We start from the raw sequence: 18,847 nt of genomic DNA, 5'->3' as shown, positions 1-18,847 counted from the left end.
AGTCGAAGCCAAAAGCAGCATCAATAAGGTCCAGTGTGCGAGCTGTGACTGTTACAGTGAACTTTTGGTCGAGGATCTCACTGTACAGCTCTCTGTTAAACAGCTGCGGCTTCCAGGTTTTGCGCAGTCTTGTAGAAAGCTGGTGTGACAGGATAAGTCGTCTTCAAGAAACAGTCTCATTTATCCACTAGCATTCACATAAAAGAACCAAAATCATCAATATTCAGTATTACTGTAGTTCTCTCTTCGGTCTTACCTTGTCATCTTTAGCATATCTAAAGCCAGATATCCAGCCTTCTCCACCCCAGAGTCCGCTCTGTGATTCTGGCGGATGATAGACAGGGATAGGCACATCCTGCACTCGCTCTCTGTGTCCAGATTTAGGACTGAGTCTGTATTTGACACCCAGAGGTCTCCAGTGCACAGGTGAAGGAGGGGCGCTGTCCTGCAGGGAGCACAGGTAGTGCTGGGGTAAACGGGCGTAGATGCCCTTCTGCAGCTTCAGGGCTTCCCAGATTTTTGGTGGATACTTGTGTAGAGGCATTTTATTAGACAAAACCTTAGAAAGAAGGGTATAGAGTACACAAACATATAATAATTATAGTAATAATACTTTAATAATAATACTAATAATACATAGTAATATAAAATAGGGTGCAGGGTAAGAGGTTAATAGTAATATAGAATAGTACGTTAATATATACAAATAATATAACATATATACACTATAAATACACACATGTAGTAGAGTAAAACTGTAAGCTAGCTGATAAGCTACCGCCAAAAATGTAAATATACGCTTTATAATCTAAAAATGCAACGCTAATAACGATAAGAAAAAGGCTTGTATACAGATCAGCGTTCTTACCGGGGAATAACGCGAACAGAAGATGTTTCATTTAAGTTTACATGATCAGTGTTAGCCTGCTAGCCTCTCAGTCAGCACACGCTGTAAAGCTACCCAAGGGCACCACACGTCCTTTCCTGTGACAGACACCAGCGCTTACTGCGCTGATTGGTTGTTTGCACGGCCGAGCTTCCGGGGGTTTAACAGTAGTAATGTTCTCGAGGGGGTCTAAAATAGTTCAGATTTTAATAGTAATTTGTTAAAAAGCTAGTTGTGTCGCATATCTCCTCCTCAGCCTACTTCTCATGCGCCCGAAAGGTGGAATTGAACCACTCTGCCGCTAAGCGGCTACAGGTTTGAAGCCTGCACCCCGGACCACCGAGGTTCATCCGGGCACTTGTTAAGAGTGAGACTGCGTCAATATATAGGTCTCTCTTGCGCTATGTGTTACATCTATGGTGAGTGTTATTTATGAACCTGTGTTTAAACAGCATATCATGATGACTTTATGATATATTGTTGCCCGCCAAAGTATGAAGTTTAAGGAAACACGAAATTTGCAGGAATTCTAAATCAAAGCCAGCACGGCGCCACATGCAAATTACTTACTTGCTATTGGTCCAAACGTAGAGCGGAGCTTTACATACTTCCCTTGCTTTGTTAATCATTACTTGCTGTGACTTATATCCAAATCAGACATGCTTGCTTTTTTTCATTTTATATATTGCTATTTTCTAATGTATGAAAGGATAAAATTATAGCATATGTGTTACACATATTATAATACTTTATCTTAATATATTTTCTTGCCGAACATTAAATATGTCGGTTAAGATTCAAAGATCATTCACTTCAGTTTAAAACAATCAACTCATTTCAGTCTTGTTGTTGTTTCTAAACATAGTTTCTTCTTATTTTATGTTTTTAATACTTCAAATATTTCTTTACTTGTTTATGACCTAATCAGACTCACTAAGCAACTAAAACGTATCATTCAGATTGTTAAATAAACCCTTCATTTTATTGCACAGGTTTATGGAATTTCCTATTATTTGTTCAGTGTTTGTTGTGCAAACAGGAGATCATTAAAAACGCACATCAGCATCATTCAAATAGTTTTTATTTCGCCAGTAAATAAATGATGCAAAAAGAAAAATGAGAAAAATCCAGTATATGAAAGTGCTTTAGACTCACACTGCAAGAATAGCATCCGTTCCAGATCTTCACTGTTCAATGGCAGACATTCACCTCATACTTATTCATTTTCAAATATTCTTGAAGCTTTTAAAGCTCCAGGCAAGAAATCTTGAAAACAGACAGTCATAGTCAGAGCATATGCACCTTCTCAGAAACTTACATTGGACTTGTTGTAACAGCAGTGTGTCACACTACAGGGAACTTGTGTGTTCAGTTTTCTACTGAACCATTTATCAGAAAGTGTATGTGGGCAATAATTGCAGAACTGTCCTCATGTGTCATTCAAATGAATACTGACAACTGTCCAGTTCACCATGAAACCATCACCAGAACATATCTGTGTAAGTATAAAGTGACATATTCTTTTGAGAATAAACCCAAACCCTTACATATTAGTCAGTTTAGATCAATGACGGAAGACACTCTACAAGACAAGAGCGATAACTAGAACACAAACACCACTCCTCCTGGTATGTGATATAGTGGAGTGACAAAAAGGACAGTAAGTGCACATTATTAATACAGTATTAAAATGATAAAAATACTGTTGTGCCACTCAAGAAATCAAATGATCACCCCCATCTCACACATGGAACTATTTCAGTGCAATATAATCAACTTAATAGTGAGTGTTTATCTGTGTATGCAACTTTATTAGAGAAAATTCCATCAACAGATTTCAAAATGTCTTGTTTCACGCTCACTTATTGCATTATACCACTGAATGAAGTGCACACAGACTTTATTACTGGAACATACCATGTGCATCAGAGAAAATGCATAAATTCGCAAACAATAAAGTAGAATTCATAATTTCATGTAGCATTCTCTCGAAAGGTCATTCACACCATTTTTATTCAGTTTCATCATCTTCCACTACAATGAACTGAAATTTCAGCTTTTGAGACTGCATTTCATTTGATGTCATTCAAATTAGCTTTAGAGTAACACAAGCACACAACAAACTCCAACAGTGATTGATAAATGTGAAAATCATAGTGCTTGTCCTATTAAAATATGTATTTACCTAGAGAAATTGATAGAGGAAAACATACAGTCAGGAGAAACATCGATTTTAAATTCCAAAAATGAAAATGCATAAACGTAACAGGATATGACAGCACCCTGTTGTAAAAGGCTCCTAAGCGTAAACGCACGCACGCACACACACACACACACTCGACCTCTCAAACAGGCTTAAGTTATCAATAAATAAAGTGGACAATCAAATAACACAATGTCCTCAAACACTGTTGTACATCTGAATCTTATAAAGAACGGCTTTTCAGTACAATCGAAAGGAACCTTTTCACTATTTCAGTTACCATGTGAAATCAAACACTGGGGATACAAATGAATGACTGTGTTGCATTAAAAACAGACAAAAACAAACAGAATTGACAGAAAATGTCATAGTGGAGATGGACAGTTGAACTGCAGCAATGTTACAGAAATACAGGTGAGGATTTCATTGGGATGTCATCATGTTCCCCTCATTAGATTCAGTGTTTTGGGTTTGGATATGAACGTACAATCAAATCTAGACGTCATCAGCCAGTAAATATGATATTTTTGTTGTTATTTTTTATTGAGAACACACTGGCAGGCTGATATATGGTAACCGTCACTCCAAACACACTGAAAAACTCAATTTTAGACTGACTAGACACGATCACTACAGGAAATCTGTTTGAAAAATAAAAGAGTTAATACTTTTTTTGCACATTTAAATGTTAACAGTTCATTTGATTATAATAAACACAATCAGTAATTGCACAAGCTTTTGTTCATAGATACTCGGTCATAATAGGACAATAATGAGTAAAAAAAAAAGAAAAAAAAAAAGCCCAGACTTCCTGTTTTCCACTAAACGTGGCTACGAGGGTGACCTCGGAAATAGAGGGAAAACAATAATTGCAATAGATCCTACATTATTTGATTTTGAGATCAGCACTCTTGTGCTTCGCTTTGGCAATGTGTGATTAACAAGAACCGCGAGGCGCTAATTAAAGTTAGCACAACCTACTTTTAAAATGACTCTGCCCTACTTTACCTGAGGTTGAAGCAGTACTTGCTTTACTCAGACTCCTGTAACTGTGCTTTACCGCTTGTTTACGCTCAGCCGTGACGGGGCGATGACAATAAATCGTTTTGTGGCTAAAACTCAACAGGTTTGATGAGTAGGCTACATGTTACAGGTCCTTAGTGGGGCCACCTCATCACAAGCTAATCAGTTGGCATCTGTCGCTATTTGTGACCGAAGTGTAGTAAGCACAAAAAAGAAACTGCAACTACGTTACACTGACCTTCTGACTTGGTGTGTAACGTAATGCATGTACACCGGAAAAAAAAACATCACAAACTGAAAGATTTTCTCCACAGACCTTGACCCTTTGTGACATCTGAATGCCAGGATCTCTTTTGCTAGCATTTTAAAGAGTAATGTGTTGCCTAAACTGCTATCAGCCAATCAAATCTTTCATTTGCGATATTTTGACGAAGAAAAAAGTCAAAACAAAACCCGAAGTCGTGAAAAACAACCCAAATAAAGCCATGCTGACATATTGTGACAGAGAGTGTGAAAAGTGCTAATGCTAGTCCTCCATCCCGGCCCGCGCTCCTCAGTGACTCCGGTGTCGTTATGCGAGGCCAGGTGTTTGTGACGGTAGGACGGCTCTCGCCCCGGGTTGCGCGCTGAGGATGGGATGCAGCGAGGTCCAGACGGAGGATGTGGGAGGGGAAAAAACACTCGTAACACGGCACACACAAACAAGTCCTGGGATGAATGTGACATTCCCACTGGCCGCATGCTGCTGGAGATGTCCACATACAAAAGGCAAACCGCCCACCATGCATACTGACTACCAATGGCAAAAATAGAATCCTTTTTGTCTTTTTTCCTATTTTTTTTTTATCTCCAATCCTCATCCCATGTGTCTTCACTGTAAGGTAAGGCAGGGATTTATTTTTTTTAAATAAATTTTTTTATCTGATGTGTGACTGTCTGTCGTTAAAACAAGCTCATTGACTACGCCCCGAGAGACCAGCAGTCTAAGCAGTATCTTCGAGACATCACCATCCCTCCCCCGCTGCTGATCCTCGAGAGGTATGCCGTCCTCCAGAACATCTCCGGAGTCGTTTCCGCGTTACGCCATGTAGATGAAGGTGTTAAGGTCCGTCTCGTCTCTCTTGATGTACTTGTGCTCAATGAGCCACTCGATCTGTTCCTTGATCATTTTCTTCTGAGGGAGGAACATGTTCTTCAGGATCTCCACCAGCTCGGTCTGCAGCTGAGCGTTTGTGATCTTCTTACGCATCTTCATTATCTGAATGATGGCCTCCTGAAATGTTGCAGTCAAAGAAACAAACACATTAAGTCCACTGTAAAAAAACAAACAGTATTTTATTGTAAAATTACAGTACTTTTTACACCCAGAAAGGTAATAAGGACATAGTTAAAATAGTCATCAGTGGTTCAACCGTAATTTTACGAAGCTACGAGAATACTTCTTGTGCGCAAAGAAAACAAAAATAGCAACTTTATTTAACAATTCTTCTCTTCTGTGTCAGTTTTCGCTGCACAAGAGTACCACGATGCAATTTTTTGCACTAATTAGTTTGTCCACAAGGTGGCAACACTGGCCCGGACCATTGTTTCATAATTGAAAAAAAATTTGGAATGGAGATGGAACAATAACAACCAATGACTGGAACAGACGCTTGTGTGATGGAGTTACACGCAACTCTAGTTTAAACGAGTACAAAGACATTTTTATCGGCATAACTTCTGTAGAGAATTAGCGCAGACGATGGACAAGGAAACTTTCTAGCGTGTCGAGTACTTCTGTTTGCACACATACTATCAAATGGAGTAAACTTTGAAAGGCTACACATTAAACTGAAGTATACTTTGGGCTTTAGTGACTAGGGTTCACGAACAAAGTGGACTAGTAATGCTTTTTGATGTTTTGTACCTGTGTTCTTAATATTCTAAGCTGGACGATGCCTTCGTTCTCCTCTTCTCTCATTCGCTCCGTTGTCAGCTGCAATCGGCCAATTAGGTTTATTTTCCCCCTCTTTTGAACCTTGGCGTTTTTTCTAAGGAAAAACAAAAATATTATTATTATTATGATTTCCAATTAAAGAGACCATTTCTAAAGAGCCAGCAGGACAGGACATGTTCTTACATCAAGGAGAATTCCTGGTTAACGAAAAACAATGTACTGTCTGTGAAGTCTTTGGGAGAGCTCACTTGAGGTTCATATAACAGCACTTGGCGTTTGAGCTTTGGGAAGGCAACGAGAGACTGTACAAAAAGAGAGGGAAAAAGTTAAGTAGATGATGGTACAACATCTATAAACAAAGATATTTTAATTGACCATAATCAGACAATTTCAGATATTTCTAACTGATCTTTGCAAACACTAATCATTTGATAACACTGTAAAATGTAATCAAATTAAAAAAAAAGAATATCCATTTTTCATACAACATACATTATAATGTTGTGATATCTAAATTCACGTGTAGCATTGTGATTAATTTGAGTTCTTAGTGTTTTATATTTTTATCTATTCACACTAAACAGTACACACATTTTTATATTGATCATTTATCAGTTATCAACCATAACTTTCTAGGGGGTCGCATGATGATTTAAAGCATTTAAATGAATAAATTCATGTAAGTGCTATAAATATGAAAAATTGAATCTAAATAAAATGCAAAAAAATCAAGATAACTATTGTTTTTACTAAGAACGCACAGTTCTTGAAACTTCTGGAATCACAAAATGAACTGTACTGAATTAGTTTAATATATCAATGCTTCCAGTTTAAAGTTTAAAAACAAGCAGCTTCATCATAAGTACAGCAGAAATATGGTAAATATCTAATGGAATAAAATGTGACATATGGGCCTTCATGTTTGACAGTCATGTTCTTACCCAGAGAGTTCGTCTCAGTTCAGCATCAGGCAGCTCAGTGGCAAGTTTCAGATTCTCAAAGCTGATCTTCTCTCGTGGTCTTTGGTTCCAGGCAAAAAGTACAGCCAGCTGAAAGGTCGTGACCTCCAGGTCGTACTGCCCTACTTCATTCTTAAAAGTGATCTATCAAGAGAGCACACAGACTGATTAGCTACAAGTTGCAATTTACAGTTACTACAAATCACTACTAAGCACTAAACTTAGTGCATAAAATAAACCCACAATGCCATTGGACATGAGGTGGTGCCAGTGGAGTTTGCGGCCGCTGTGGTTCTTCTTGTAGAAGTCCTCCACCTCTGGAATGAGGTCTTCCAGCTCGGTGGGCAGAGACACAAACACTTTCTCTGAGCTGCGTGACCACGCTCCAGCATTCAAGATCTTTATGTTCACAGAGTCCGCTGGGTAACAGAAGGGGAGACCGCTTTTGATATATTTAATGCATCCTTGCTGAATAATAATATGAATTTCTTTCAAATTCAGTTAAAAGGTAGTGTAAATGCATATATAGAGAGAAAAATGGGCTTGTGTGTCACCTGGTAAAGCCAGCTTGTTGTGTTTGTGCATTTCCTTGAAAACCTGGTTAAGATCTTCGGACACTTTGATGTCCTGGAACATTCTAGCTAGCTTGTTCACATAGTCAGCAGGCATCCCAACTTCCTGAAACATGCCAAACAGTGAGCCGATAGAGTATAAAACACTCAAATACAAATTTCATTCACTCTTATTTGTCTTTATTCTTACCCTGAGCCACTCAACCATGTTCTCCTCGATCTCACTGTCTGCTGAGATGTCCAGGATCAGACGTCTGGTCAGATGGGCTTTGTGGTACCTCATGAACACATCCTTATTCTGGACGTATTTTAGCACAAGTAGCTACAGGAAAAAATTGTATTTACATTTCAAAACACTTTTAAGGACAACAACAATATCATTGAGTAAACAACATGTGACTTTTCCAACAGCCCCTCACCACTTCCTTCAATTTGAGCTCGATCTCCTCTGAGGTCAGCTTTTTGCTGAGTGGCGTTTTTCTTAGCAGCATGTCACAATAGTTTGCGAGCAGCTCCGGACACTTTGACTCTGGTTGTGTTTTTAGGCCCACTCTGCATTTAGAAACATCAAACACGACTGATACAAGTTGATACAATACTGAAACATGGATCACTTAAGCTCACTTGCAGGTTTATTATGTTTAATACTAAAACCATAAAATAATTTTTGTGACTTGAAATAAAATAAACTTTTAACTGAAAAAAAAAAAAAACTTATTTTATTTCAGCTAGTTGCCACAGCAACTTTTCTCATTTTCATTTAGTTTATTGTGATAAAATAATACTAAAATAATTAAAAATTTAAAAATTAATTAAAAAAAGAAAAAGAATTGAAATAAAAATTAAACGAATAATGAAAACCATATAGACATGGCAAATCATACAAACACACACACACAAAAACTAACTAAAATGAATGAAAACACTGAAATTCAAATGAAATGAAATTCAAAATACTAATAAAAACTATAATAGTATCTAAATTATGCTAAAATAACACCGCTCAATTACAAATGGGCCCTTTTTAACTGTGAGGACGTGTTTCCACAGTTTATATTGTAAATCTAAAGTTTTTTTATTTTTGTCCATTCTTAAAAAAAAAAGTCATATAAATTTATAACAAAATACTTTGCTACAAAAACTAACTAAAATTAATGAAAACACTGAAATTCAAATGAAATGAAATTCAAAATACTAATAAAAACTATAATAGTATCTAAATTATGCTAAAATAACACCGCTCAATTACAAATGGGCCCTTTTTAACTGTGAGGACGTGTTTCCACAGTTTATATTGTAAATCTAAAGTTTTTTATTTTTGTCCATTCTTAAAAAAAAAAGTCATATAAATTTATAACAAAATACTTTGCTATATTTCTTTGGCATTGAATAGCAGAAATTTTATAACAGAAATATTTTCTAACCTATTTTGTAATGTCATAGATTTTTGTAAAGTAAACCTCTCCACTATAGACTATGACGGGGTGCCCAAACTCGGTTCTGGAGGGCTGGTGTGCTGCAGAGTTTCGATCCAACCCCAATTAGACACACCTGAACCAGCTAATCAAGCTCTTACTAGGCATACTAGAAACCTCCAGGCAGGTGTGTTGAGGCAGGTTGGAGCTAAACTCTGCAGGACATCGGCCCTCCAGGACCGAGTTTGGGCAACTCTGGACTATGACTTCAGCTTCTAAGTTGCATGTAAATGTGTCTATTAGTTAAAAGAAGGTTATTTTGTGCCGTTACTCACCCCTTCTGTTTCATTGGCAGCTCCAACTTAAATATTGTGGCATCATTCACAACTGCTTTGTATGCCTGTGGGGAAATGTTAAACATCATTTAAAAGGTATGTGAGATATAAAAACTTAATTTTTCCTCAATTAATTTTTCAGTAAAATAAACAGCATTTTAAATGGAGTTATTGTTATATAACCTTCCATTGTATTCCTGTGTCATCACAGATCTCTGGTAACCATCTGCGGTGTGATCTAGTCATGCTGGCTACTTACTGAGACCAGAATGAATATGGATAGGGAGGCATGCTCACTTTGTCTCTGGCTGTAAGGAACCGAGGATCATCCTGGAATGCTTCCTTCACTAATTTACTAAATCGATTGAAGAGAGTCAGGAGCTGCTCCACGTACTTCTCAGAGTCCTGAGAAGAAACAAACACAAACGTCAACACCTGTTCGACACTGTGGTTGCCTAATATTTGAGGATCTACAAAGGTCAAGGTTCAAACCTTGACAGGGCTTTGGAATAAATCAAGTAAAACTGTGACAATTAATGAAATATTCATCTTATCAACATTAACCAATTATCCTTTATTTATACTAGGGTTGGGGCGATTCACGCTTCGGGGACACCCCCTAACGTCATCATCCATCACAATGTTTCACTGTAAACATCGTCTGATGCCAATTTGGTAGACATCGCCCAATCCTAATTTATACTTTGAAAAACAAAAGCCAGCTAATGCTCTAAAATTCATAAAGCTCACAAAGAATATAATAATTCTGCAAATGTTTTGCTCACAGTTGTGATGGTCTCGGCAGTGGCCACCATGTCTGCCAGTCCAGCACTGATGATGTGCTCCTCCAGGTCTTTCAGCATGGGTTCAATCCCATTGGGCACTTTATCCATGAGAGAGAACATGAGGTGCAGCTCTGTGGAAGAAGAGTTTAGAGGTTTAAAACTAAAAGCTTATGTTTAGAGATATTATACAGCTACACAGTATGCAAAGTCCGACCTCCTGAAAAACAAAATTTGTGCATTTATTCAGCAAGGGTATAGGAAATTACAGAGACATTTATAATGCTACACAAGATTTCTATTTTAAATAAATGCTGTTCATATGAACTTTCTATTCATCACAGAAATCCAGAAAAAAGTATCATAGTTTCCACAAAAATATTAAACAGCACACATTTTCAAATTACTCTTGTGCAGCAAATCAGCATATTAGAATGATTTCTGAAGGATCACGTGACACTGAAGACTGGGGTAATGATGCTGAAAAATTAGCTTTGCCATCACAGGAATAAATTACTTTTAAACTACATTCAAATACAAGACAGCTACTTTAATCTGTAATAATATCACAATATTGGTGTTTTAATGCATTTTTAATCAAATAAATGCAGCCTTGTTATGTGTAAGTCCTAACAACCCCCAAATTTGGAACAACAGCGTATATAAAACCTAAAATTGTCATTTTAAGTATATCTAATAAAACATTTCTAAATAGTCTCATACTCACTGTCAGTCTCATTTCGTTTGATCATGCCAGGACATTCAACCAAGATAGTTTCTTTAAATGATGTTACCAGTGCATTCACACAACATTCCATAAGCTGAGGGGAAAAAACAATCCACAATTTCAGTCTCACATATACCTGGTTATATTATTTTATTTAAATTAAATATTAAATACTGAACAACTTAAAAATAATAATACTTTTTTTATATTTTCACATGTAAAAATACTAAAATATTTTAATGGCTGATGCCCAATTTGATGCAAAATTATTCAATTCAATCTTTGTCAATGATGTATTATTATTATTTAAAAGCCAATCATATACTCACTGCTTGTACAGAGTTACATTCACGTCTTGTCTCTAAATATCGTAGTGCACGTTTTTCCTCTTCTCTTAATTTAGAGTCTGCCTGTAAACAGAGACATGAGAATATATGACTGCAAACACAAATGCAGTGTGTTAAGAGGAGTCAAAACCCTCCTCTGGGCTATGCAATCTGATTTAATCTGATTGGCTGAAGATCATGTAGTCTAAAATCTGATGTCTGGCAGGCCGTACATATTTCATGTAGTTTTGTACTCCATTCTGCTGCAGGTAGGACGGCGCCTGGGTCCTGTAGAACCTCTCAGTGGAATCTAGGTAGGCTTTCTCAAAGTTATCCCTGTAGATCTGCAGTTTATCATCAGGATTTGAGCACAGGTTCACTGAGAAAGAGATTATAAGAGACTTTTCAGTTTTCGTGATTAAAAAGATCAATCCGATGAAAAACCTGGAGTGAACCTCACCATACGACTCTCTGACCCCGATGACCAGCTGCGAGTCGAACGCTTCTCCCAGCCGTTCAGCATGGACCAACTTCATCGCACTATCCTGCAATCGATTCTTGATGTTGGAGAATATAGATTCATTCCAAGTGTCCAGCATCAGCTGTGTGAACATAAAAAGCAGAACAAACCAATGAATCCCATTCTGGGAAATCCACCTAAAAATCCCACTTTTATCCCGCTCACCTTCCTAACAATGCTATCCTCCACATTGGACTTCTTGTTGCTGCCCTGTTTGCCCATCAGGGTGATCTCCAGCTGGCAGAACGGCTTGGGCAGAATGTCACACTGCGTGAAGAACTTCCTCCACTCCACGATGTAAGCCTTGAGGAGCGCCGTGTCATCTTGGTGACTGAGCACTCGCTAAACACCAACGATCGAGAATGAGGCATGATTCTGCTGAAGAATATCAGCAGGCTGTTTAATCCTGAACCTCTCTTACCGCTTGAGCTTGTTTTATAAAATCTAAGATGTCCTCCTTGAGGGCCTGGTGGATCTTTGCTGGTCCTTTGTCATCCCATAGACAAACTGCATGAACATCTCTGTGAGAATAGGAAGACAGATTGAACATTCAGACTGCAGTTCATGTGTAGAACATAAAAAGATCTGAATTCCTTGGGGCCTTACGAGAAAAGATCAAACCACTGCTGCTTAGTTACGGACTCTTGGCGAAGCAACTTAAGGACAATGGGGCGCATAAGATCCCACTTGTCCTCAAACTGGAGGGAACCCTTGTTCTAAGCAAAAGGACATGGAAGAGGATATAGACAATTAGAGAAAAAGAGTGTGAATGCATTCACATAAAACAATGAACTAGACATTATGGAAGACCTCTCTGTCTCAACATGCCCAGAAAATCAGAAGCCTTATTGAATATGATTCACAAAGCATTTACAATAAGGCAAGCAGTTGGCTGTTTCTTTTATGTCTAATGTCTTTAAGAAACTTTTATGTCCTGGGGGTTGATTTTTTCTTCTTTTTTTCCCCAATTAAATCGATTAAAACGGAACCAAATGGTTTTATTATTACTTGTACTTTTTGTATTACTTTTAATTATTTATTTCTTAGTTTTTTATTACTTTCTTTTTTTTCAAATGCCTTTTATTATGTATAGATTTCCTTGTTTTATCCTTGAACTAGACCTAGACTTTCAATCATAAAATATGAAAATTCACATAAAACAATGAACTAGACATTATGGAAGACCTCTCTGTCTCAACATGCCCAGAAAATCACAAGCCTTATTGAATATGATTCACAAAGCATTTACAATAAGGCAAGCAGTTGGCTGTTTCTTTTATGTCTAATGTCTTTAAGAAACTTTTATGTCCTGGGGGTTGATTTTTTCTTCTTCTTTTTTTTCAATTAAATCGATTAAAACGGAACCAAATGGTTTTATTATTACTTGTACTTTTTGTATTACTTTTAATTATTTATTTCTTAGTTTTTTATTACTTTCTTTTTTTTCAAATGCCTTTTATTATGTATAGATTTCCTTGTTTTATCCTTGAACTAGACCTAGACTTTCAATCATAAAATATGAAAATACCCCTTAAAAATACATTTTTAAAACCATAATCCATTTGAAATAAATAGACCAATTTTGGTTTTGTGCGAAAATTATACATTTTAAATGATATAAATCACAAATTACAACCATACCTCAATTTTTGTGTCATTTCCCAAACACTGCCACTAATAAAATTTCAAGGTTTTTAAAATTGTATTTATTTATTTTTCTAAATGTTGTACTTGTTTACCAAGGAAACGGTGAAGATCTTGAAATGAAATATGAGGCGTGAAGAAAACAAAAAAAGTAAAAAGCAAGGTAAACATCTCTTGTGAATGGAATATTTTTGTGCATAACTTCCAATTACTCAAAAAGTGTAAAACTACTATTTAGTGGTATGTATTCAAGATAAGTCTATGCTAGATAATTAATTTCAACAAGAAAAATACGTCTTTCAATTTCATATATGTTTAAAATGTCATGCCCACCACAGACACATAGCATGTAACAGCAAATTCTCAAAAGATAGAAAGATTTTAATCAAACTGATATTTACCATTTTGGACATCACTGGCGATTTTGAACATATCTATGATGCCCAAAATGTTGTCTAGGTAGGCAGCTTACTAGGTTTTAAGACAAAGCCACTGTATAAAATCAAACATCATCTATACAAATGGAATGCGTCTACTCTCTAATTCTTACTCACTGGATGATTTCTTCACATATTTCAAGTACTTATAATATCTGACACTTGTGACATAACGTGCATCTTTTCTAGGCTTACTACAACAACAGACTCTTAGTAATAACGGCACACATTCACATTTTATATCATTAGCTCAGCCACTATACTCAGTGTCATTAAATCATTGACCAAGCTAGCAACATGCGTGCTAACTGTCATCAGGAACACGTCCCTTTATGATATATATATTTATAAACAACATAATACCGAAGGTACACCCGTTGGAGTGAATCATGACTTCAACTCGTCTGCGTGCAGTCCTGTATTTTTGTGATTATTGGCTTTATTAATCTCAGCTAGCTCACAGCCTGCTAGCTAAACACAGGCTGCAAGACTCTCTTATAAACTCACTGGACATGCACGTAAGAGTCCGAGCAAGCCGCTAAATCACAATGGTACAACACAGTCATTTGAAGGTTATAGGCGTCTAAAAGGGTTTTTGACTGTTTATGGAGAATTTGGAGGCAAAGAGCTTAAGTGTCTCTTACCTTTAACAAATTAGACATCGCCATGTTTCCTTAACTTATCCCCTCGTCCGTTCTCGCGAGATTTGGTTCGGGATTAGAACTGGTAATGGGATCTCCGATACATATTCAATCTTATTTTGTAAGTGAGTTTTCTTTTTGTTTTAAAGATGCGTTCTTTGGATTATTTGAATATTTAAAAGAGAATATAGGGAAATATTACATCATTAATTTGTAATTGCTGTTGGCTTAATTTCACATTCACAAACTTTACTTGCTCTAAACCTCTCTTTTCTTTATTCAAAGTGGACTTAGACAAGTATATATGGAAACTATCCAAAGTTCTGTTAATTTGAATGCACTGAAAACGGTATGTTTATATTCGTCCTTTGTGTCTTCTTGAGATGTAGCCTAGTTATAGTATTATGTTTTTTATCCTGGCAGCAAGTCTGTATTTATTTTTGATCTTTCTTTTATTTTGTATTTGTTTATAATTGTATTGTCATAATTGTTTGATTTATGTACTGTGTAATTATAATTAAAAAAGGGATCTCCGATTAATTTCTGCAAATGGACTCTTTTGAACAGTTCGTTTTATAGAACTTGTGTTTTTATTTTTTTATTGAATCTAAGAATATGTACATAGAAATATACGAGGATTTATACAATGTTGTCACTTTATAGCATCAAAAATAGCATAAAAAAGAAAATAAAAAAACATTAATAAATAAATTAATAAAATAAATTAATAAAAGAAAAGGTTTAAATTAGACTGTATCGTTTCATTTAAAAAAACTTACAAATCGATTCAGTCCTTCTTTTACGTCATGCAAATACGATCCAGCTCATAAAAACACATTTAATTAGAACCTATATGATTATAGCCTAATTCAAAACATAGCAGATTTTCGGCTGAGGGTGCAAACATTTTTTCAAAAACTGAGAAAATCACCTTTAAAGTTGTTCAAATGAAGTTCTTAGCAATGCATATTACTAATCATAAATTAAGTTTTGATATATTTACGGTAGGAAATTTACTAAATATCTTCATGGAACATGATCGTTAATTCATATCCTAATGATTTTAGGCATAAATGAACAATCGATAATTTTGACCCATAAAATGTTTTTTTGGCTATTGCTAAAAAATATACTCAAGCGACTTAAGACTGGTTTTGTGGTCCAGGGTCACATTTATGTCAGAATATTAACAAATTTTTGCTAACTATTTCAAAGGCTGCATCTGAAGGACTCGGTCATACAGAGCACTGCTCAGCTGGGCTGAACAATGCTCTTTTTTTTTTTTTAAAGGGGGGGGAGTTGTAGTTTTTCAAATGTCTGATTACATTATTCAAGTAAATTCCAAGCCAATATACCTGCATTTCAATGTGTAATCCAGCAACTAGGGACACAGCAAACCAGTTTACCTGGCCTCGGTCTTGGCTAAACTTTAGGTACTTCACGCCGGGAGAATGGATCAGTTTTATAGGGAAAGACTGCCTAGTTAAAGGGGTCATATGACGTTACTAAAAAGAACATTATGTTATGTATTTGGTGTAATGCAATATGTTCATGCGGTTTAAGGTTAAAAAAACATTATTTTCCACATATTGTACATTATTGTTTCTCCTCTATGCCCCGTCTTTCTGAAACGCATCAATTTCTGAAAAGCGAGGTGTGCTGTGATTGGCCAGCTATCCAGTGTGTTGTGATTGGCCGAATACCTCAAGCGTGTGACGGAAATGTTACGCCCCTTACCATACTGTGATGCCGTGTCCCGGAGCGACGAGACAACACCAATAAAACCCATTACAAACGAGGCATTTGTTGCATGCATGGGGACATAATTCCGGATTATAATGACTTATACTTTCTTTTTACGCATTGCGTTGCATCGCGCCGCGTAAACATAAAACCATGTCTGCATTTGTGATCAGAGAAATGACAAACAACAAGCGCTACTCTACACTGCTCAAAACTCGCGTTTGAATCGTCAGTGGCAAATCCTTTAAATATAAAAAAAACGTACTTACAGGCTGTGAGTCAGAAGCGTTATGCAAATCTTCCCACATCATGATGTAGACATGTATCGAGCCGTTTTAGGGGGGGCGTGGACAAGTCTTAACTTTGATAAAGAATATCTCTTTGGGTTTGAGACTTTAGTCTTTGCAACTTCAGGGATCTTATCTATTCACAAACAGCTTGTAACACTCCAAAGAGAAAGGAAAACTTGAAATTGCATCATATGACCCCTTTAAATGTTTAGCCATGTCACTACTGATTTTGAACTAATCAATCATGTTAACAACTTTACAGCACTTATTGTGAATTTCACTGACATTGTAGTAGGGTCGCTTTGTGAAAACATCTAAATGGTTAATTATAGATATAGTAAGACAGAAACTCACCTGTTCCCCACTCATGTTCTGCAGTATTCCCTGAAAAGGTAAACGGGTATTTTGGGACTCGGGAGACTAGCGTAAAATAAATGGACCGACAGCGCTATCTGCTGTTTTTGGAAAAGAAAGTTGCTCAGATGCATTTGTGAGAAAATCGAGCCAAGTTTCCTCATGAAAGGGCAAGTGAGTCTCACAGTTGTAACACACAATACATTTATTTGTCCACACCTCTGCATTTTCTCTCAAATAGAGTTTTGTATTTGCAAATCACTTTGCGTTTGCAAAGCAGATTGTGTTTATTTGCAAAACGCTGGAGTTATTTGATGAATATTGGCACAAAAATCGCTCCATATTTGTTGAACCGTTTTAATGAAAAAATCCAACTCTAAAGAACGATTCGTTGACCAATCTGTCACCGCTTTTCGTTATATGTGGTGGCTTTTACGTTGCATTTAGGCGCATAATCATTATGCGTAATATGATTCAACACAGTTTTAGAGAGAAACAAAAATATCTTTGCTGGGTAGCCATTTATTTCTACGCATCAAGCTGTGACATGCAGTAGTCAGATGCAAGACTAAACATAGCCAGACATGTGAGAGCAAGAGCATATCACATGACCACGTGTATGTGTGTGTGACTGTATGTGTGTACACATCACGTGGAGGTTATTGACCACTAGTTAATAGACTTTATTTCCAATTTCAAAAGAGTATGATGTCTCTTCTGGTCTCCCAGCCTGGGCAAGTTGGTTATATGTTTGTTTTATAAAGAGTTTGAGCACTTTTCAGCTTACCAGAACCACCAGTCAACTACTTAAACATGACCTTGACCAGGCTGGGAAATCATCTTAAACCAGGTAAGAACTAACCACCAAAATTTGTATTTTGGTGGTTAGTTCTTACCTGGTTTAAGATGATTTTTTTTTCATGCAAATTGGTTTGTAAATGGGTCTTGCCATTTGATTGCCATAGATGCTATACTATAAATTGGATCATAAAATCCATCAGAAAAATTATCTTTGACTTTTGGTTTTGGAGTTTGGTGTCTCATCAAATGACTTCCGTGCAAGGGAATAGCTGTCGGTCCCTTGATTGTGGAATATTTAGGATTTAGATTTACTTAGAAACACAGATTTTGTCTTTCATTCTTTCTGTAGGTTTATATACAATATTAAATACAATCAATCATTAAAACTTCTTCTTAATGTTAAATTGACAATAAAAACAAGACCATAAATTCATCTTACAAACAATATATTTTTTGACACAAACTTAAGCAAGATATATGATAAGATATGGTCCCTCCTGGGCTGTGCCGGTCTTCAGTTTGGACTCTGTGCTTGGTCCACTTTACGGCGGCGACGGAAAAAGCCACACTGAAATGAGATCACAGAGTCAGCATAGAACCTTACAACTCTCACAATTTCCTCAGTATGCACATTTTAAGCATAAACCACTCAAATGACCAACTATATTCACCAAAATTTGCAGTACACAATTGCAGGTTCCTGCAAGGAATACAGTATCCAATGCAATGTGCTTGACTTGATCTTCCTTGTAAACATCATTATCAGTGTAAGTGTGTAGACCGAGAAGAAGGGTTTGTTTTACCTTAAAGAGAATGATAATGATGATGAAAAGGAGCAGAAACCCGCCTATGGATCCTCCAATGATGGCACCTTTAGATGTCGTCACGTGCAGCTTCGTAATGATCACCTCCACCTGCATGGCATGATTAAATCTATCAGTAACTAACTAAATACGTGATAACATGTTTGCATGCTCGAAAAGGACTGCAGCTCACCGGAATGGTCCTCAAAGTATCCTTCGCAGTATAGACGGTCTCATCAAAGCTGTATGTTCCTACGGCAGTAATCTTGTTTGATTTCTCCTATCAGTTTGAAAAGATTTATTGTATGAACATCCCATTGCTGCAAACGATTGTCAGAATACCTGAACTATATAGCCATTAAAAAAAAATGCAACAAGGATGCATTAAATTGATCGGCAATCAATAAAGACATTTATGTTACAAATTTAAGTATTTCAAATAAATGCTGT

The 18,847-nt window shown here is 36.6% G+C and overlaps 2 protein-coding genes across 4 annotated transcripts in view; both read right to left on the bottom strand.

The window, feature by feature from the left end:
• Positions 1 to 1,179, bottom strand: part of LOC107582589 (39S ribosomal protein L28, mitochondrial-like) — a 2,604-nt gene extending 1,425 nt beyond the window's left edge. Inside the window, 3 exon segments of the mRNA XM_016268491.1 lie at positions 2 to 139; positions 257 to 559; positions 869 to 1,179. Coding sequence (XP_016123977.1) covers positions 2 to 139; positions 257 to 544 — 426 coding nt within the window. The 5' untranslated portion in view covers positions 545 to 559; positions 869 to 1,179.
• Positions 1,180 to 2,478: 1,299 nt separating this feature from the next.
• Positions 2,479 to 14,486, bottom strand: cul5a (cullin 5a). 3 transcript variants are annotated; one of them, XR_001608964.1, is made up of 20 exons: positions 14,410 to 14,486; positions 12,291 to 12,400; positions 12,106 to 12,205; positions 11,850 to 12,026; positions 11,625 to 11,766; positions 11,398 to 11,543; positions 11,168 to 11,248; positions 10,839 to 10,932; positions 10,115 to 10,245; positions 9,627 to 9,734; positions 9,330 to 9,394; positions 7,999 to 8,131; positions 7,770 to 7,901; positions 7,562 to 7,685; positions 7,251 to 7,426; positions 6,990 to 7,151; positions 6,232 to 6,350; positions 6,019 to 6,142; positions 4,303 to 5,385; positions 2,479 to 2,488 (listed from the first exon to the last, which is right to left on the bottom strand). XR_001608964.1 is itself a non-coding variant. In XM_016268487.1 (19 exons), exons 1-19 carry the CDS (start codon positions 14,431 to 14,433, stop codon positions 5,191 to 5,193), a joined length of 2,343 nt encoding a protein of 780 aa, XP_016123973.1. In that variant the 5' UTR covers positions 14,434 to 14,486; the 3' UTR covers positions 2,499 to 5,190. The 3 variants fall into 3 exon arrangements, 2 of the variants coding, with proteins under 2 accessions (XP_016123973.1, XP_016123974.1); XM_016268487.1 differs by lacking the exon at positions 2,479 to 2,488 and having other exon boundaries at positions 2,499 to 5,385; XM_016268488.1 differs by lacking the exons at positions 2,479 to 2,488; positions 14,410 to 14,486 and adding an exon at positions 13,730 to 13,788 and having other exon boundaries at positions 2,499 to 5,385.
• Positions 14,487 to 18,847: the final 4,361 nt, after the last annotated feature.

This window comes from Sinocyclocheilus grahami, unplaced genomic scaffold, assembly GCF_001515645.1.
Source record: "Sinocyclocheilus grahami isolate Dianchi unplaced genomic scaffold, SAMN03320097.WGS_v1.1 scaffold46.1, whole genome shotgun sequence".
Taxonomy (NCBI): domain Eukaryota; kingdom Metazoa; phylum Chordata; class Actinopteri; order Cypriniformes; family Cyprinidae; genus Sinocyclocheilus; species Sinocyclocheilus grahami.
This window is presented reverse-complemented; position numbering and strand designations above follow the sequence as displayed.

Excerpts from the sequence above, each read along its gene's own strand:
- cul5a (XM_016268487.1), bottom strand. The coding sequence starts at position 14,433 with ATGGCGATGTCTAATTTGTTAAAG. Across the intron at positions 6,351-6,989 it reads AACTGAGACGAACTCTCTGG|TCTCTCGTTGCCTTCCCAAA; the intron begins GTAAGAACATGA and ends CTTTTTGTACAG. Across the intron at positions 5,386-6,018 it reads TTAGAATATTAAGAACACAG|GAGGCCATCATTCAGATAAT; the intron begins GTACAAAACATC and ends GCAACATTTCAG.